General features: G+C 44.0%; 1 protein-coding gene across 1 annotated transcript in view; it reads left to right on the forward strand.

The window, feature by feature from the left end:
- The first annotated feature begins 9,000 nt into the window (after positions 1-9,000).
- Positions 9,001-15,945, forward strand: part of LOC112108702 (argonaute RISC catalytic component 3) — a 49,308-nt gene continuing 42,363 nt past the window's right edge. The window contains exon 1 of the mRNA XM_024202910.1: positions 9,001-9,175. Within this exon, the coding sequence (XP_024058678.1) occupies positions 9,157-9,175 (19 nt within the window). The 5' untranslated portion in view covers positions 9,001-9,156. The remainder of the gene's footprint in view (positions 9,176-15,945) is intronic.

Here is a 15,945-nt window from a genome sequence, read left to right on the forward strand (position 1 = left end):
TTCCGGAACACTGTATTTATATTTTGCTTTATTGCTTCTGTGGATTTTTTGCCTTAGTTCTGATTTATGCTTGCAATTTTAACTTTGCAATCCCCAGTGTCTGATTCTGTAACTGTTGGCAGAAGACCTAATAAATAAAAGCAATGTTATGTTGGGGTGGCACTTCTGAGTGAAATCCAGGGAGGAACCCCCTGGGGAAAACCACATATACAAAGTGGTAAAAGCATAATCGAGAAGGGCTCAGGTACAAACAAAAATACTCAGCTGTACTTAGATTGCATCAAATACTCCAGGGATCCCAAGTCTCCATGGTTTCCAGCCTGTTTTAATTTCATGAGAGGAAAACAATGCAAATAGTTCTCTTAAAATTTCCTAACTAATTAACTAATCCAAGTTTATTAATTAAAAAAGTGTCCTCTCTCTGTGTGAATGCTGACTCCAGTTGGACTTGAACTCCAACTAGTTTATTAGACATCAAACAGCAGTGTACATCACTGGAAAGGTAACTTGTTCCAGAATTGTTATTTGGCTTGTGATCCCAATATCACTTGATGTTAATGGTTTCCAGATAGGTAACATACAGGCAAATACATGTTCTGTAGATTTTTATGACTTTAATTACAAAACCCAAGTTGGGAAAGCTATAATATTTAAATATTAAGTTGAATATATTTGTTCCTTGGCTCAGGAGTTCCCTTCCATTTGTGTAATTTACATCTTCCCACAGGATTTTTTTTATTTCTTGTAAGTTCCAGAACAGTACAGTTTGTAAAGTGTACAGTGAAACCTCATTATCCAGCCAGATCGAACAGGGCCATAGATCTTCCTTGGGCAACCAAAGTTGTGGTAGAGGGGAGACCTCCAATTTAAGTATGCAGCTAAGACAGAAATTAGCTGCACTGCATTCCATATACTAGATTTATTATCCCACATCGCTGGCTTCAAGATGCATTAACGACTGATTTCAGGCTTCCTTTGGGGTTGTATATGTAATCTCGTTCTCTAGATTTGTGCCATTTCATAATATTTAGCACTTTCCATCTTCAGAATGCTTTATGAACTACTTAATCCCCTCAACAGCCAAGAGCAATGCACCTTAGTGCTTGGGGTCTGTGAAAGTAAGTAGTTTATCTCTTAATGAGGCGCTTGGCGCTAGTTGTGTTTTGCCCTGTCTATATGTATTGACATAACTTTTAAAACGGAATTTAGTGAGTGAACTGTAATTGTGATTTATTGAATAACATAAGGCCCTTTCTAAAAGAAGGTGTGGATTGATTGCTAATAACCACACAAGCAATTACTTGCTAACTGTCAAGCCATAGCATAGAGAACAGTTGCTTTACAGTGTATTTTTGAGTGGATGCCTCTGAAGTACTGCTACAAATCTTTGTCCTGTTACTTCCTTGTGCTGTATCTATTTTACTAAGCCATAATCCGAAGTAGGGGTTTATCATGCAATTTCAAAGGGACTATTCATGGGAGTAAGGTTTGCAGGAGTGGGTCCTGTTTAGATGAATGGGTCTAAAGTACTGAAAAAATGGACCGGACGCATGCCAGTTTCCAAGTGGTAGTTAGCATCTGCTATTCTTATTCCTTAAGACCCTGGTTTGTCTTTTGAACTAACCAGCAGTCAGATTAAAGGCCTGGGCTATATATTAAATAAATCTGGTTCCAGAAACACACCATGACCTTGAACTGCTGACACAGAGAAGGGGCATAGGGAGATTGTCTGAAACTTGGGATATTCCAAGGTTGTGTGGAGTGAATTTTCAGGGGTTGGGAGCTTCTGAATTATGGGTTGATAGTGAAGATGCTGGTAGGCCACCTTGGTGCTAATACACACTGCTCTTAGCAAGCGTTTATTGAGTGGGATGCCTGTGGTCAGCCAAAATAAATATATTAGAATGTGGAACTATATTAGGTATTAATAGAATCCTCAAACTCAACAGATATGTTTAATTGTTGCTTATTACAAAGGGAATTTGTAAAATACTATTATTAAATGTAAACAGTTTTTGGCCATTAGTACTTTCCCTTTCATAAAGGAACAAAATGTATTTTGGTCAGGATGATCCTAACTATTAAAATCTCTAAACTCTGCGCTCAGAATTGTGCATACGTCAGAAAAAAAAGCCACCTCTTATGCTGAAGAAATGGATAATGAACAAAATTCAGCTTCAGCTTGTGTCCTTTGTCAGGTGGATGGAAATTAGCTTTAGAAAAAAGCTGCAACCTTGTGTTACAAATGGTCTTCCCGTTGTGGTGGCAGTATTCATGTAAACTGCAGAAACTCAAGTGCTTGAATGACTTTAGAATGTGTGCAGGTGGCAAGGCCTGTTCTTCCTCAACTGAATGTACCTGACAGGCTTGTTAGCAATAAGAGTTACTCTTAAACTGAGGGGAGAACAGACTCCTCTCAGGACTTCAGTTAGGGAAACAAATGTTTTGCTTTTAGTTTCCAGTTTTTGAGTCATTTTACCATGTAATTCTTGGATTAACGGGTGTGAAGCGCAAACTTGATCCAACCAGCTCCAGTGGGGGCAGTTGACACCCTTAGTACCATGAGCAAAGTCTAGATCCTGTAACTCATGTTCTCTGAGAGCTACCCCCTGAAGCTCCACTCCTAGTGTTTGAGACATTCTCCCATGCTGTAACTGTCTTCCCTAGGAGCTCCACTCACCCAGACTTGCCAGGCAGAGCAGTGTTCAACTGAAAAGCCCTGTTTGAAATGGGCACCTCCTCAATTAAAATTAGGAAATGTGATCCTGTTTCCAAAAAGCAGCTGAGAGGCGCAGAGCTGGTCAGACCTAGAACGAGACTTACCTCAATAACATTGTACAGCAGTTTTCCTACAGCGAATAGCTTTTCAAGGAGAGGATAAATGCCGCTAATGCTGCAACTCTCCCACTGCTTGAGGCAGCAGTAAAGGTCTGTGGAAAAGCTAAAACATGTTTAGCAGTACATCTTGCTTCATCTGTTTTGCTGCTGTAGGTGCGAGGGAATTCCTGCACCAACTCGATAGACCACACACTGTGTTCACTAAAAACTGCGGTCTTCAGTATGATCTTCCCAGTTATCCACATTCACATCCATTTCTTTGAGGTCTCGCTTGCACACATCCTTGAAATGTAATTTTGGGCATCCTTTGGGTCTTTTTCCAGATGCCACTTTGCCGTAGAGGATGTCCTTTGGGATGCACCCATCATTCATTCAACACACATGCCCAAGCCAGCAGAGGTGTCTCTGTTTGAGGAGTGTTTGCATGCTGGGTATGCTGGCCCATTTGAGCACCTCAGTGTTGGTGACACTGTTCCTCCAGGAGATTCCAAAGTTTTGACAAAGGCACTGCACATGAAAGCTGTTCAACCTCTTTCTGATGAGAATATAAGGCCCATGCCTTGCTCCCGTATAAAAGTGTGCTGATAACACATGCACGATACACACAGATCTTTGTGTGTTCTGTCAGTTTATTGTTTTGCCATACCCTCTTGCTCAATCTAGATACAGTAGGGGCGGCTTTTCCGATTCAGATGTTGAGTTCCGTTTCAAGTGAGAGGACTGCGGGAATGCAAACTCGTTCTCCACTTCAAGTTGTTGATCTTGGTGGAGAATGCTTCTTCGATGCCTTGAAACATTGTCTTTTTTTAGGCTTATGGTGAGCCTGAAGTCTTGGCAGGCTTTGGAAAATCTTGCAGGTTGGATATTAAAAACAGTGTCAAAGGGACTAGCCTTTATCCGTGTCAAATTGATTCCCCAGCCTCTCAGGAGTCTTGCACAAATGGAACAATATGAAGATAACCCAAAAGTCAGCGTTAAGGTTGTGTTGTGAATATCTAAAGACCATCTTCATCCCTCGAGTTCTTTGGTCTAGGCCAAGCTTGTAGCACAGTTCAAGGATTTGCTTAAAACGGATGAAGGAGCCAGTGTAAGTTTATGGCATAGTCCAAATATTCAGTTTTAGGGGACATCGTGTAATCATTGTAGTAGTAGCAGCCACTGGAGGCTATGGCTACTGATGGCCATGTGGCAGGGGAATAACCTTTTTTAATCCGGACCTATGTTATATCCTAGGGTCCAGAAAACAAAGATCATTCTCTAAACTGCACTACTGCATAGAGTGGTTCTCTGTCTACTGTTGTGGGGGAGTCAGCGTCTCTCTCGCTCTCTAAACTTGACTGCCCCTGCCCTTCCCTCTGACTCAGTTCCTCTTAGGCTTGGAGTCTCTTCCAGCACTGGCCTTCTGCCTCCACAAAACCTTTCCTGTTCCTCAACTTGTTCCTGTGTGTCTGCTTCCTGCATGCCACAATAACTGTTACCCCTTCATTTATACAACTGATGCCCCTGACAAGCTTGTTCAAAGGCCCTTAGCTGTAGGTATGCTCCCAATTGTGTATCTGTGGTAGCAAAAACCCAATGGGCTGGCAGAGGTGCTTGGTATCTTAGCCTTATCTACACTAGAGAATTGTATTGTGACTAGCCATCCTGTTTGAGCTGTACCAAGTCCACTGCATCCACACAGAATGCTCCTTGCACCATTGCAGTTTCACTGAGTACATCTCCTGCTTTTCCCAGTAGTTCCTCGTCCACTCTTCTACCATAAGCACTCAGATTTCACACATTTTATACATATAAAATGTAAATGCTTAGTTTCAAAAGTGAGATAGCATACGGATTTGAGTGCAGAGCCTTAAGCAGAGAGGGCAGTGGAGGAATACTGGGGGTATTTGTGGGTTTTTGCCAGGCTCAACTAAAATGTCAGTGCTATCTGTGCTGTCCCTGCAGAAGTGCAGAGCAATTTGGTGCAGCATGCAATGGGTGTGAGCCTTGCTTACCCAATTACAATTGTAGCAGCTTTGGTAACTCTTTGAGCTCCAATGCAAGCATTTTGTGTGTACAGGTGTGCCAAGTGCTTCTACTGCTGTAAATCTCTGGCATTGGAGAGCCCTTGGAGCAGTGATCTAGCAATGAGGAGCTGGGATAACAGCAGAAGTTGGCTTCAACTATTGCAAAGTAGCCCTGCTACTTAAGTGTTAAACAAGGTTATTTATGCATTGGCTTTTAGGTGCAGATGAAAACCTTAACGTTGAGGTCAGTAAGAGGACGGAAGTCACCACTGCTTTTCAGTTGTGAGACATAATAGCATTTCTTTAGAATCCCACTTTAAACTGCCTTGGGCTGGAAGTTGATCATAAACCACAAGCAGCTGTGGTTTACCCTGCTCCAGGAACATTATGTCTTGCTCTGATACTGGGCTGCCTGTGTCAGAAAACGTTTTGGGGTGTTTTTAAGTAGAGGGAGAGTTTAGTTCAGACATTTGGGGTCCCCCCCCTTACTGGTGTCATTTATGTGGGCCTATTTTCATGAAGATGGAGGTTCTCTCACCCTATTCAAAGCCACAAGGCCTTTATCCATGTTATGGTTTTTTTTGGTATGTGATCCAGTTCTTTATTCCCAAGGGCTTCAATGTAAAATCAGGGTATTAATTTCCCTGTCAACCTGCTGTTTAATAGGGGGGAGGGATAGCTCAGTGGTTTGAGCATTGGCCTGCTAAACCCAGGGTTGTGAGTTCAATCCTTGAGGGGGGGCCATTTAGGGAACTGGGGTAAAAATCTGACTGGGGATTGGTCCTACTTTGAGCAGGGGGATGGATTAGATGACCTCCTGAGATCCCTTCCAGCCCTGATATTCTATGACTCTATACAGTGCCCTGGCTATAGCTTTCAATGTGTTTAGCATAGCAGAAAATGTATTTTTCTCTCCCTCCCCCCCCCCCCCCTCTCCCAGCTTTGGCAGTGCAGTAAGCACCAGCTTTAATTCCAAGAACAGCAGTTGGCTTCTGCATATAAAGAAATTTTCAGAAACTTGCCATGTTGCTTTTCCCAGCTCTTGGGAAGAAATCATCCTGTCCTAAATCACTGAAGAAACTGGGCAGCTACTGCCAAGCCCTACACTAGTATCAGCTGGGGCTGGCAGCAAGCATTGGGCATAGTTAATTATAGCAGGGAGAGATGGCAACACAGTGCAGATGAGGGGAAGCATGCACCATATATGAGAGTCTCAGCTGAACCCACTTCTGCTTCTACCCCTACAAGAGTTTTATTCCACAAGCATTATTTCCCCACCATTTAAGTGTGATCCTTACAAGTAATTCATGCTGGTTGTGGGGTGGGGGGAAAGCCATAGCCATGCAAATGGTGATAAGTGTATATCCATTTTCCATTGTGGATTGGTTTGTTTTTAAAAGAAATGAGGAAAAAAATACTGTTACTCCTGAGGATTTATTGCAGGAACACTCTACACATCTCCTAAGGGAATAGCATGTCTCTTAGTACATTTCATCCTGCCAGCTTCCAACATTAATAATCTGGACTATAAACTGCACATAGGCATCACTTCATCCACCCTTTAAAGACAGACACCTTCAGCTGCTGATGCATTTTATGTATATTCTGGAAAATGTCAGGTTACTTCCTCTTGTTTTTGCCAATGATTTAAAGGCACACAGTTCACTTTATGCCAAAATTTAAATGTGGTAAAAATAAAGATCATAGAAAAATTAAGACCAATATAAATGTGTCCACAGCTTAAGAGACAAGACAGCTATTTTAAAAACACAGAAGCACTGCATCTCACATGGTACAGCACTGAAAACCTGAAAGGGAACCTAAGAATAAGCAAAAGTGAAATGGACTTTAATTTTCATAGATTAAGCGGAGACAAATGCAAAGAGGAAATAAAAGGTGAAGGTGTTTTTAAAATTCCTTCACTTCGTTTAAACAGGACCAGCAGTGGAAGTACTGTACAATAAAATAAGGGGGCAGAATAAATTCACTGAGCCTAAAAGTTGTCTCTTGTGGGTTAGTACTGTCGCACTTGCCTTAACCAGTTAATGTAGCTCCACATCACTCTTTTCCCCCTCCTTTGTTGTTTTCTATTTAAACTCTCTCCTTTCTGGTTTTGAGTCATCATGTTCTGTTTACAAGCTGTGGTGCAACTGCACTAGTACTAGCTGTCACAGATCCTAGCAAGCACTTCTTCCCACTAAGACTGCTGTGAGGAGAGAGAATCTAAGGCTATGTCTACAGTACGCAGCTTTTAGCGACACAGCTGTGTTGCTACAGCCATGCCACCACTAAAAGGCACGCAGTGTAGCCACTGTTTGTCAGCAGGAGAGAGCTTCCACCCCAACAAGCTGCATTTGCTTTGTCGATGCTCCTGTGTTTTGCTTATTGTTGGCATAACTTTTCTTTCGAGGTGTGTGGTTTTATTAAACCGCTCTGAAAGACAAAAGCTTTATTCTCCAGTTGCCAGTGTAGACAAAGCCTATGCCTCTGTGCTATGGATCCCCAGGGTGTTTTAAGCTCCTGGAGATCAGCCACTACCCCAATCTCAGGGGCCCTAGACACACACACAGTGCAGATCTGGCACCCAGCTACCTAGACTCTCTGGGCCCAACCTGAGCCTTCACACTCCCGTGTATTTAAACACAACTTCTCTGCCAAAACTCCATCCAACAGTGTGAAGCGTCTGGTTACAGTTTAACTCTCTCAGGGGCATGCAATAGTTGTGAATCAGTCAACACACACTTTGTTCAATCTACTTTATATTTAATCATGTAAAGCATAGGAGAGCATAGATCATACAAAACAACTGGACAGCTTAACCATAACGTTCCTCAGTAGCTTCCCATTCCCTTGGGAGATCATCTGTGTTCTGTAGGTAGGCAAGATTCTCTGCACCCCCGCCCCCCGCAAACTGCCTCCCTCATCTTAATCTGGGGCAAAACAGCTCATTCCCCTGGGCAGCTCTCTGACCTCCCCTCTCTGATCCTTTACAGACTCCAGCTGGCATCTGCTGCTTCTTTTGTTCTACCTTTTAGTAATTTTCCATTACTCCCCAAACCCCCCTTTCCTTCACAGAGAAGGAGGACGTGTCTTCTCCCACATTGAGCAAATCTATTGGCAGCAGACAATTACTGAGCGCTGATCATTCACCACGGTCCCTGGGCCTGCCAGAGACGTGACACAACTCCGCTAACACATGGGACATCCACATACATACAGGCTTGCCATGACAGTCATTTCATCATACAGCTAATAAACATCTCCGCAATTCAGAAATGGTAGAGCCAGACCCGAACCCCCAATTGGTCACACTAGCCACCTAGCGCAAGCCAAAGTGCAGCGCGGGCTCGGGCATTGTTGGACCATCCTGCTAAGCAGGTTATCTTGCCTCAGGGGTGAAGAGCCTTGGGACGACCCCTCCATGGACGTGGGGACAACAAACTGGTACAAGACCAGCTCAGCGGAAATGACGCAGGGGGCCCCAAAGCAAACCTCGGACTGGAACTGAACTGGTTTTAAAACTGTTCAGATCCCCCCCGGCGGACAGCGACTCTCTCGCTCCCCCCCCCCCCCGCTGTCAGCCCGCTGGTGCCTCTGGCTCGCCTCAGCCTCCCCTTACAGCTCCGCAGCTGAGTGACGGAGCCGGTGCCAAGCCCTGAGCCCAGGCATCCGGACTCCTGCCCCGCCCCCGCCCCCGCCCCGAGCCAGGAACGGAACCCAGGCGTCCGACTGGCCAGAGCTGCGGACACTATCCACGGAACCCAGGCGTCCGAGGCACCAGGCTATTACCAGACACTGCCCGCCGCTCGCCAGCGGAAGTACCGACCCCGTCACCCCAAGTTCCGCCCCCCCCGCTTTGCGTCACCTCACCCGCCCCGCCCTCTGTTTTTACCACTTCCGGGCACGCCCTTTCGTTGCGTCACGGATTAACAGACGGGGGCGGAGCCGGAAGCGGTTCGCCGGAAGTGAGCGCGACCGGCGTGCGGGCGGGGGTGGGTGGAGCTTCCGGCGCGCGGTAGGGCAGAGACAGACACACACAGAGAGAGAGAGAGAGAGGGAGCGCGAGCCGGGGCTGCTGGCGGCCACGCAACTTCCGCTCCTGAGCTCCCGCTCCCAGCTCGCGCCGCCTGAGCTCGGCTGGCACCGGCTGAGGGGAGGGAGGCCGCCCAGCTGCCGTTGCTTCACAGCCCCGCTCCCCGGGCCGGCCGGCCGGACCCGGCGCCGCGGGGAGAGAGGGGGCCGCGCCCGGCCCGGTGGGGAGAGGCAGGATCCTGATCCCGCAGCCTGAGAACGGCCGCCCCCAGCTCCATGAATGGAAATCGGCAGCGCAGGTGAGGGCGGGGGCGCCAGGTCCGGGGCGGGGGGGGGCCGAGCTCCGAGCCCTGGGGGTTGGGGTGAAGCGGGGGCCGAAGAGGCTGGTGGGGGCAGCGGGATGTGGGACCGTAGGGGCCCAGCTGCGGCGGTCGCGGGGGCTGGGGTGAGTTCCGAGGGTAAGCGCTGGTAGGGGGTCTCGGGGGGCTGTTTACGTGTATCAGGGGCTCGGTGGGTGACTCGAAGGCCGGGACCTAGATCTAAGGGGGGTGGGCGAGGGGCGGGCACTGGGAAGTACTAGGGGCACACAGCGTCTGTGCGGGGGTTGGGGTGAGGAAGGAGACGCCTGGCTGCTGCCTTGTGGAATTACCCCGGAGTGTCTCTCACTGAGCTGGGGACCCGTTGAAGCCATCCCGAGACACTGACCCAAGTGGGGACGGACTCAAGAGTCAATCTACATCTAGATTGCTCTGCTCTGACCCCCAGGAGTGGCTTCGCCTTGGTAACAAGCACCATTGTTATGTACAGTTTCCAGAAGTTGTTTCAGGCAGCCACTGAGACTGAGCGGGGGTGAGACAATAATATCATGAACCTGCCTGTCAAACCCTTGCTGAAGTTCTTGGGGGAGTAAGACCTCTCTCTTATGGGATATCTGTAGCCTTTGCTTTTTACCAGCCCTGCCTGATAAACCCAGTCTGGGCTCAGAATTTATTTTCCCTCTATCATGATGATTTTGGGGTCGGGGAAAAGGTATTTTACTGAAACAGCTTAATATGTATTCTGGGTGAGAGGAATTTTGCAAAGTTTTGCTTCCACAATGTTGCGTATGTTGGTTAAGATATTGTATGATTTCCTGTTTATTTGCTTATTAATCTTAATTTGTGTGAATTTGAACAGGACAAGCTTTGTCTGATATTATTTCAGTTTAGTGATGGCTAGTTACTAAACTGAAATAATTGCAGGTACTATTGATAAAACCTTAATCATAGGAAATATAGCAGAATGTTATATTTTGTTCTCTAGAGCTGTCTACACATGGTAAAAAAAGAATGGTATATCTCATAACTGAAATTTTCTAGACCAAATAGTGGTTGCTATATTATGCAAGCTGGCATGTGATGAGTCCTTTGAGATGTTGTTGCCATGAATATGGAAGCTGTCCTATGAAATTGATAGTCACTGAGGAAGGGCTCTGTTTATCTTAAAAGCTTGTCTCTTTTACCAACTTCTGTTGGTGCAATAAAATATTACCTTGGCTCAGTCATTGATAAAGTGAGCACTTGCTAACGTCTATTATATAAAACAAATGAGACACATTATTAACAGTTGTGTAACTGATGGACTTTAGAACCTTTTTTAAAAACCTTGTCTAATTGTAGCCTGCTCTGTTCATTGTGTAACCATGCTCACCATGAAAAAGTATTTAATGTTTTCATTTTATTGCATGATCTTCTTACAAATTATAACTAGTATATAGTTACTCAGCATTTATGCACCATGTATTTCATATAGTCTTTGGCTCCCTCCATGTTATTAAATGTGTATTTTTGATAACAGATTTAAAATCTTTATTAAAGCTAATGTTAAAATTATATAATACACAGGTTGAGAAAAGAGCATCTGTACATCTGGATATAGTGCTTGAATTATCTACAAATACAAAATTTGATTTTAAAAGTCATATGGTACATATAGTACATAATCAGCAGTAACATAAATTTAAGACTACAGTTTAGATATTAGCATCCAAGTATTCGGGTATATCACCCATAAAAAGTTGTACAGAGAGTTGGTCGTGGAAAGCAAAATATATAAATGAGCGAAGATTGTCCCTCAGTAATTGAGAATTAGGGTAGGTTGTCCATTTAGAAAATACAATCCATCAGGGAGGTATTTCAGTTCCTTTCCTTACTGTGCTTCTCATCAGCACTCCAGGTCATTCCTACTGCTATTGCCTATGTCCGGTGATGTGTTCTATGTAGATGTCCCTCGATCATCTCATGGTGTCCTACATCATGAGTTGCCACATCAGCCGAGCTGCAACACTTGCTCATTACTGGGGCCCATTGGCCAGGGCTCCAATGATCAGCATGTGTCTGAACCTGGTAACCCTTAGCTCTCAAGGTGCCAGAGGGGCATATTTCTCCAGCTTTCAAGCTCGGGCATCGCGGAAGGCCAGGGTCCTGTTCTCAAAGGGCACTGTGACGTCCACCATGATGACCTTCTTCCGGCCTCGTTGATGATGACACTGTCCTGTTGCAGTCGTCTGTCAGTTCTGGGGATGGTGGAGTTCACGGCAACCTTCCCTGCAGGTGGCAGGATGGCTCTGATCAGGCAGTCTTGGATGACATGTCGCAGCTGTCAGGCTCTGGAATGGGGCTTGCAGCTACACTGGACTTGGAGTAGTGTCTTGGCATTGCCGCACTTCCTACATCACTTGTCCTGATTCCCGTGGCGGACGGCTCCATTCAGCGGAATGCAGTTGAGCCGGGTCCTGTAGATGAACCTCCAGTCAGCAAATCTGGTGAAGCTTCCACCGGGCGGAAGTGGTTGCTGGCATCCCACTTACATGTCACCTTGAACGCCTTGCCCTGGTCCGGCTTCCAGTTCAGGTTTTCCACATACTGTCAGCGGATGGCATCCTTCAGTGTCCTCTCCAGCATGGTTCTGCCTCTCGGAGTGTGATCTGTGTTCTTCATCTGTGGCACCAGGACTCCCAGCTCCTGGCGTTCCTCACAGCATGTCCAGCGGCAGCCGATACACTTCTCCAGTCATTGTGTAGCATTTGTGGGCACGAGTCCAGAGCGAAAATACTATCCATTACTTCAGGGTGGATTTGGGTTAAATTAGCAGTCTGATCAAAAGTCTTTGCTGCCCCACTTATCTTGAAAGCTAGTTTTTGTGATTTAGTAGTATTAGATATAGGATGTGACACTCACTGCTGTCTGAGACTCTCTAATACACTGAAACCTAAATTTCCATTGTCAAAAGGATATTACCTCCAAGTGGTTCCCCGCATGAATGCTCGCAGGGAAAGCCAGGAGGAAAGTTTTGTCTTAGGCTATGCTTATTCAGCGCATATCAGGTAGCTCGATAACAAATGGAGCTTCAGGAATTTCTTAGGATTGTAATTACCCACAACTGGTAAACATGAAAATGGGTTTGAACTCTCCTGTGTAAAGAAGCATCTTCATCTCTTTTGCTGTACAGATGCTTACATTTGTGACTGATGCAAGGAGTTAAATTCATGCTGGATTTGGTCCTGGAAAAATTAGTCTAGATGATATTAATTGTAGCCCTGTTTAGTAAGGGATACGACTGAGCCAGAGCCATTTTAGGAGGCCGTGGATTGTATTGATCTGGTGGCATATTATTAAGTCTGAATTTCAACAATCTGAACATATTTAAAAAAAAACTCCTAGCCAGTTTTGCTGACTACCCATACCCTCATGTTGAGTACATTATATCATGAGGAGAATGGGTCCATCAATAGCTATTAGCCAGGATGGCAAAGGGATGCAACACCATGTTCTGAGTGTCCCTAGCCTCTGTTTGCCAGAAGCTGGGAGTGGACGAAAGGGGATGGATCACTCAGTGATTGCCTATTCTGTTCAGTCCCTCTGAATAACCTGACACTGGCCACTGTCGGAAGACAGAATACTGGGCTGGATGGACCATTGGTGTGACCCAGAATGGCCTCTTGTATGTTCTTATAACATAGTTTCCATTTCTTCATAATAAGATCTGGTTTTGGTAAAAGAGGAAATGTACAAAGTAGGTATTTTTTAAGAGTTTAAATATCAACACCTTAAACTGTACCAACGTCCAAAATAATTTGAGTCTTGTTTCACCTCATGTTGTTTTCAGAAGAGATTGTACTGTGTAAATGTCTTGGAAGTTGATTTATTCATTTACCTCAAGGTCAATACAAACTTTGTAATAAAATGTTAATGTAAACTTTGCTTAGCTTCTGTTTTTCAGTTCTATCACATTATCTGTTACAAGGCTACAGTAGATTTGCTTGTAGCAAAGTGCAACATTAAGGTAAATGCTCATAATTTAACTAGAACATCACAGTTTTAAAATAACTAACATAGATGAGAAATTGGAGGTAGGTGTACTGGCATGGAAGTGATAGAACCAAGTGAACCGGGGACTGGGAATATTAGAAAAGCTGAAACGTGGCACCAAGCAGTTGTTTGTAAGTAGTAGATTGATTAATGTTAAGTTTAACACATTTTTGGGTGAAGATGGTGATGCACTTGTGAACTTCTAAGTTAAATATGTTAAAATGCTGTTGCCATGGAGCTGATTGTAGGGACGCGGGTATAAATGAGTCAATCAGCTGATCATTTATGTCTGGTTCTCATCCAGGGGTCCGGGACCCCCTAGGGAGCCTTGAGCAGGTTTCAGGGGGGCCTCCAAGCAGGGCCAGCATTAGACTCGATGGGGCCCAGGGCAGAAAGCTGAAGCCCAGTTCCCTGAGCCCAGCCACATGGGGCTGAAGCCTGAGCAATGTAGGTTCATGGGGGCCCCTGTGCTACCCCCTAACACCAGCCCTGGCTTTCATATGCAGAAAACCAGTTATTGTGGCACAGGTGGGCCGTGGAGTTTTTATAGCATGGGGGGGCTCAGAAAATAAATCAGAGGTTCTCAACGTTTTTCATCATTTCAAAAATAGTGTTTTGCTGACTTAAAAAAAAGTTGTGAACTTAATTTGATTAAATAGGTCAAAAATTGTTTGGACCTACTGTGGTGGAAGAACATTAATTATTAGGCATATTGATATTTTAATTAAGTAAAAAGAGGTTTCTAAAATCTTACTGTTTCAGAAAATTTTGTATAGCAGGTTTAAAATGTCATTTAAATTACACAAGAATTAGATTTTTGTCTTCCTCACAGTTCCTGTATTAATGACCAGTAACCTGTTAGGACCACAATAAAAAACAAGCTATATCTTGGGGAGAGGGGGAACAAACTGTCTTAAAAGTTAAACTTTATTCAAGGGCGCTTTGTTACTATGTGAGTTACAATGGAGCTTTCATCTGTTGGAGTGTTGAAACTGGAACTGTCTGAATCAGAAGTGATATGATTTTTACAAAAAGAAAAGGCCATATTTAATCTTGATTAAAAACTCTTCACTTTAGTAGTGGGGTGGGTGGCAAGTAGGTTATCTCTGGAGTTAATCCCAATTACTTATTTTTATTTATTATTTGGATTTATAAGAACAAGGACATAAGACTCTGGGTGCCTTTAATATTTTGTTAAAAAACAGACAAATCTAGCACAATATATTCACGCTAATGAATAACACAGCTGAAAGAATTACTTCACCCCTTCCCAGTTCACCCCGTTAGACAGCACCCTAAAGATGAGCTTTGCAGCCTGTGTGGAAGATCAGCAAACTCTACCTGTTTCTTGCCAAGGAGAGTGGAAAGATTGAGTTCCAAAGTTGAGGGGCTTTTGCCAATATTTTTCTCCTTAACCCAATAAAGTTCTAGCAGTGTGGCAGGGGGAGAGGTATCTCCAGTAGGAAAGTCCATGGCCATGTAGTGCTTTATAAGTCAAAACTAGTATCTTAAACTTTACCTGAAAACCTGGAGGCAATCAGTGCAGAAGCCAAGAACTGATGTAATATATTTGCAGGGAGAGATGAATTCTCCACCAGCATTAGCTTCCGAGTGAATTTAAGATGATGTCTTAAGATCCTGCAGAGAACACTATTCATTTGGTGGGTTGTGCTTTTGCTAATCACTTCTTAAACGCTGCGTGACTACCATTTAAAGAACTACCATTTACTGTTCTCTGGGTAATGTTATCTGGGAGCTAGACTAAAGTATGGCTGTCTTCTTCAGGGTAGCCATATTGATATCAAATCATAGTGGAGACAGCACACAGGTAGTTTTTACTTGAATGTAGTTGGTCAAGGTCAATCCTATACCCCCACGTGGGGTTATCTTGACTAGCTACATCCAGTTCAAAAACTACAGAGGCCCCCCTCGCTCCCTGGATTTTATGAGTTAGCTATCCCAGTATCAACAGACCCTTTTTTGCAGTGAAGACATAGCTTTAGTCTGTGGGAAAACATTTATCACCTAAGGGTCACCTGCATGGTCACCATTAGCTGGTTAATTCCAAGTGTTACACATATAGTGCTGAATGCAACAGTTTTCTGTGAACTATGCTCACAATTATTTAAAAAAAAATCTGATTTGAATTTAAAGTATCAAGTTGTTCTAATAATTCAGTAACATTGAAAGTTATAGCTTAAGGAATCAATGATAATATAATATAGCCTAGTGTTACAATCAAATTAAAATTTAATGCACAGTTTATTGCACATTCTATGGCGGATAGATTAGAGCTTACAATTATTTTTAAAATAGCAATATAATTTGATCACCTTTGAGAAAACTTTGCAATTTGCTAACATGGCAAAATCCAATAGGGTTCCATATATCCATGATCATAGATCGAATGCTTGATTTTCTGCAGCAGGCTGCCAATTACAAAACTATAACCTAATTTTTCTAGAAAGATTTAGTCCTAGTTAAAAAAAAATTGTGTTTGAATCTTGTGTAAAAAATAAAAAGTCCTTCAGCTTTATTAATTAATTCTTTTTTTAATTTGACCTAACTGATCTGTGTTAATGCTATTTGGACAGCTTTCAATGTTTTCACATATGTCATTGGATGGTCTGAGTATTCAAGTAGTAGATCTAAGATTTATCTCGAACTGTGGAGTGCAAAATGCCAGAACACAGTGGTGAATTGTTAGATCGTCAGGAATG

Source organism: Terrapene carolina, unplaced genomic scaffold, assembly GCF_002925995.2.
Source record: "Terrapene carolina triunguis isolate 2854851 unplaced genomic scaffold, T_m_triunguis-2.0 Scaffold236, whole genome shotgun sequence".
Taxonomy (NCBI): Eukaryota; Metazoa; Chordata; order Testudines; family Emydidae; genus Terrapene; species Terrapene triunguis.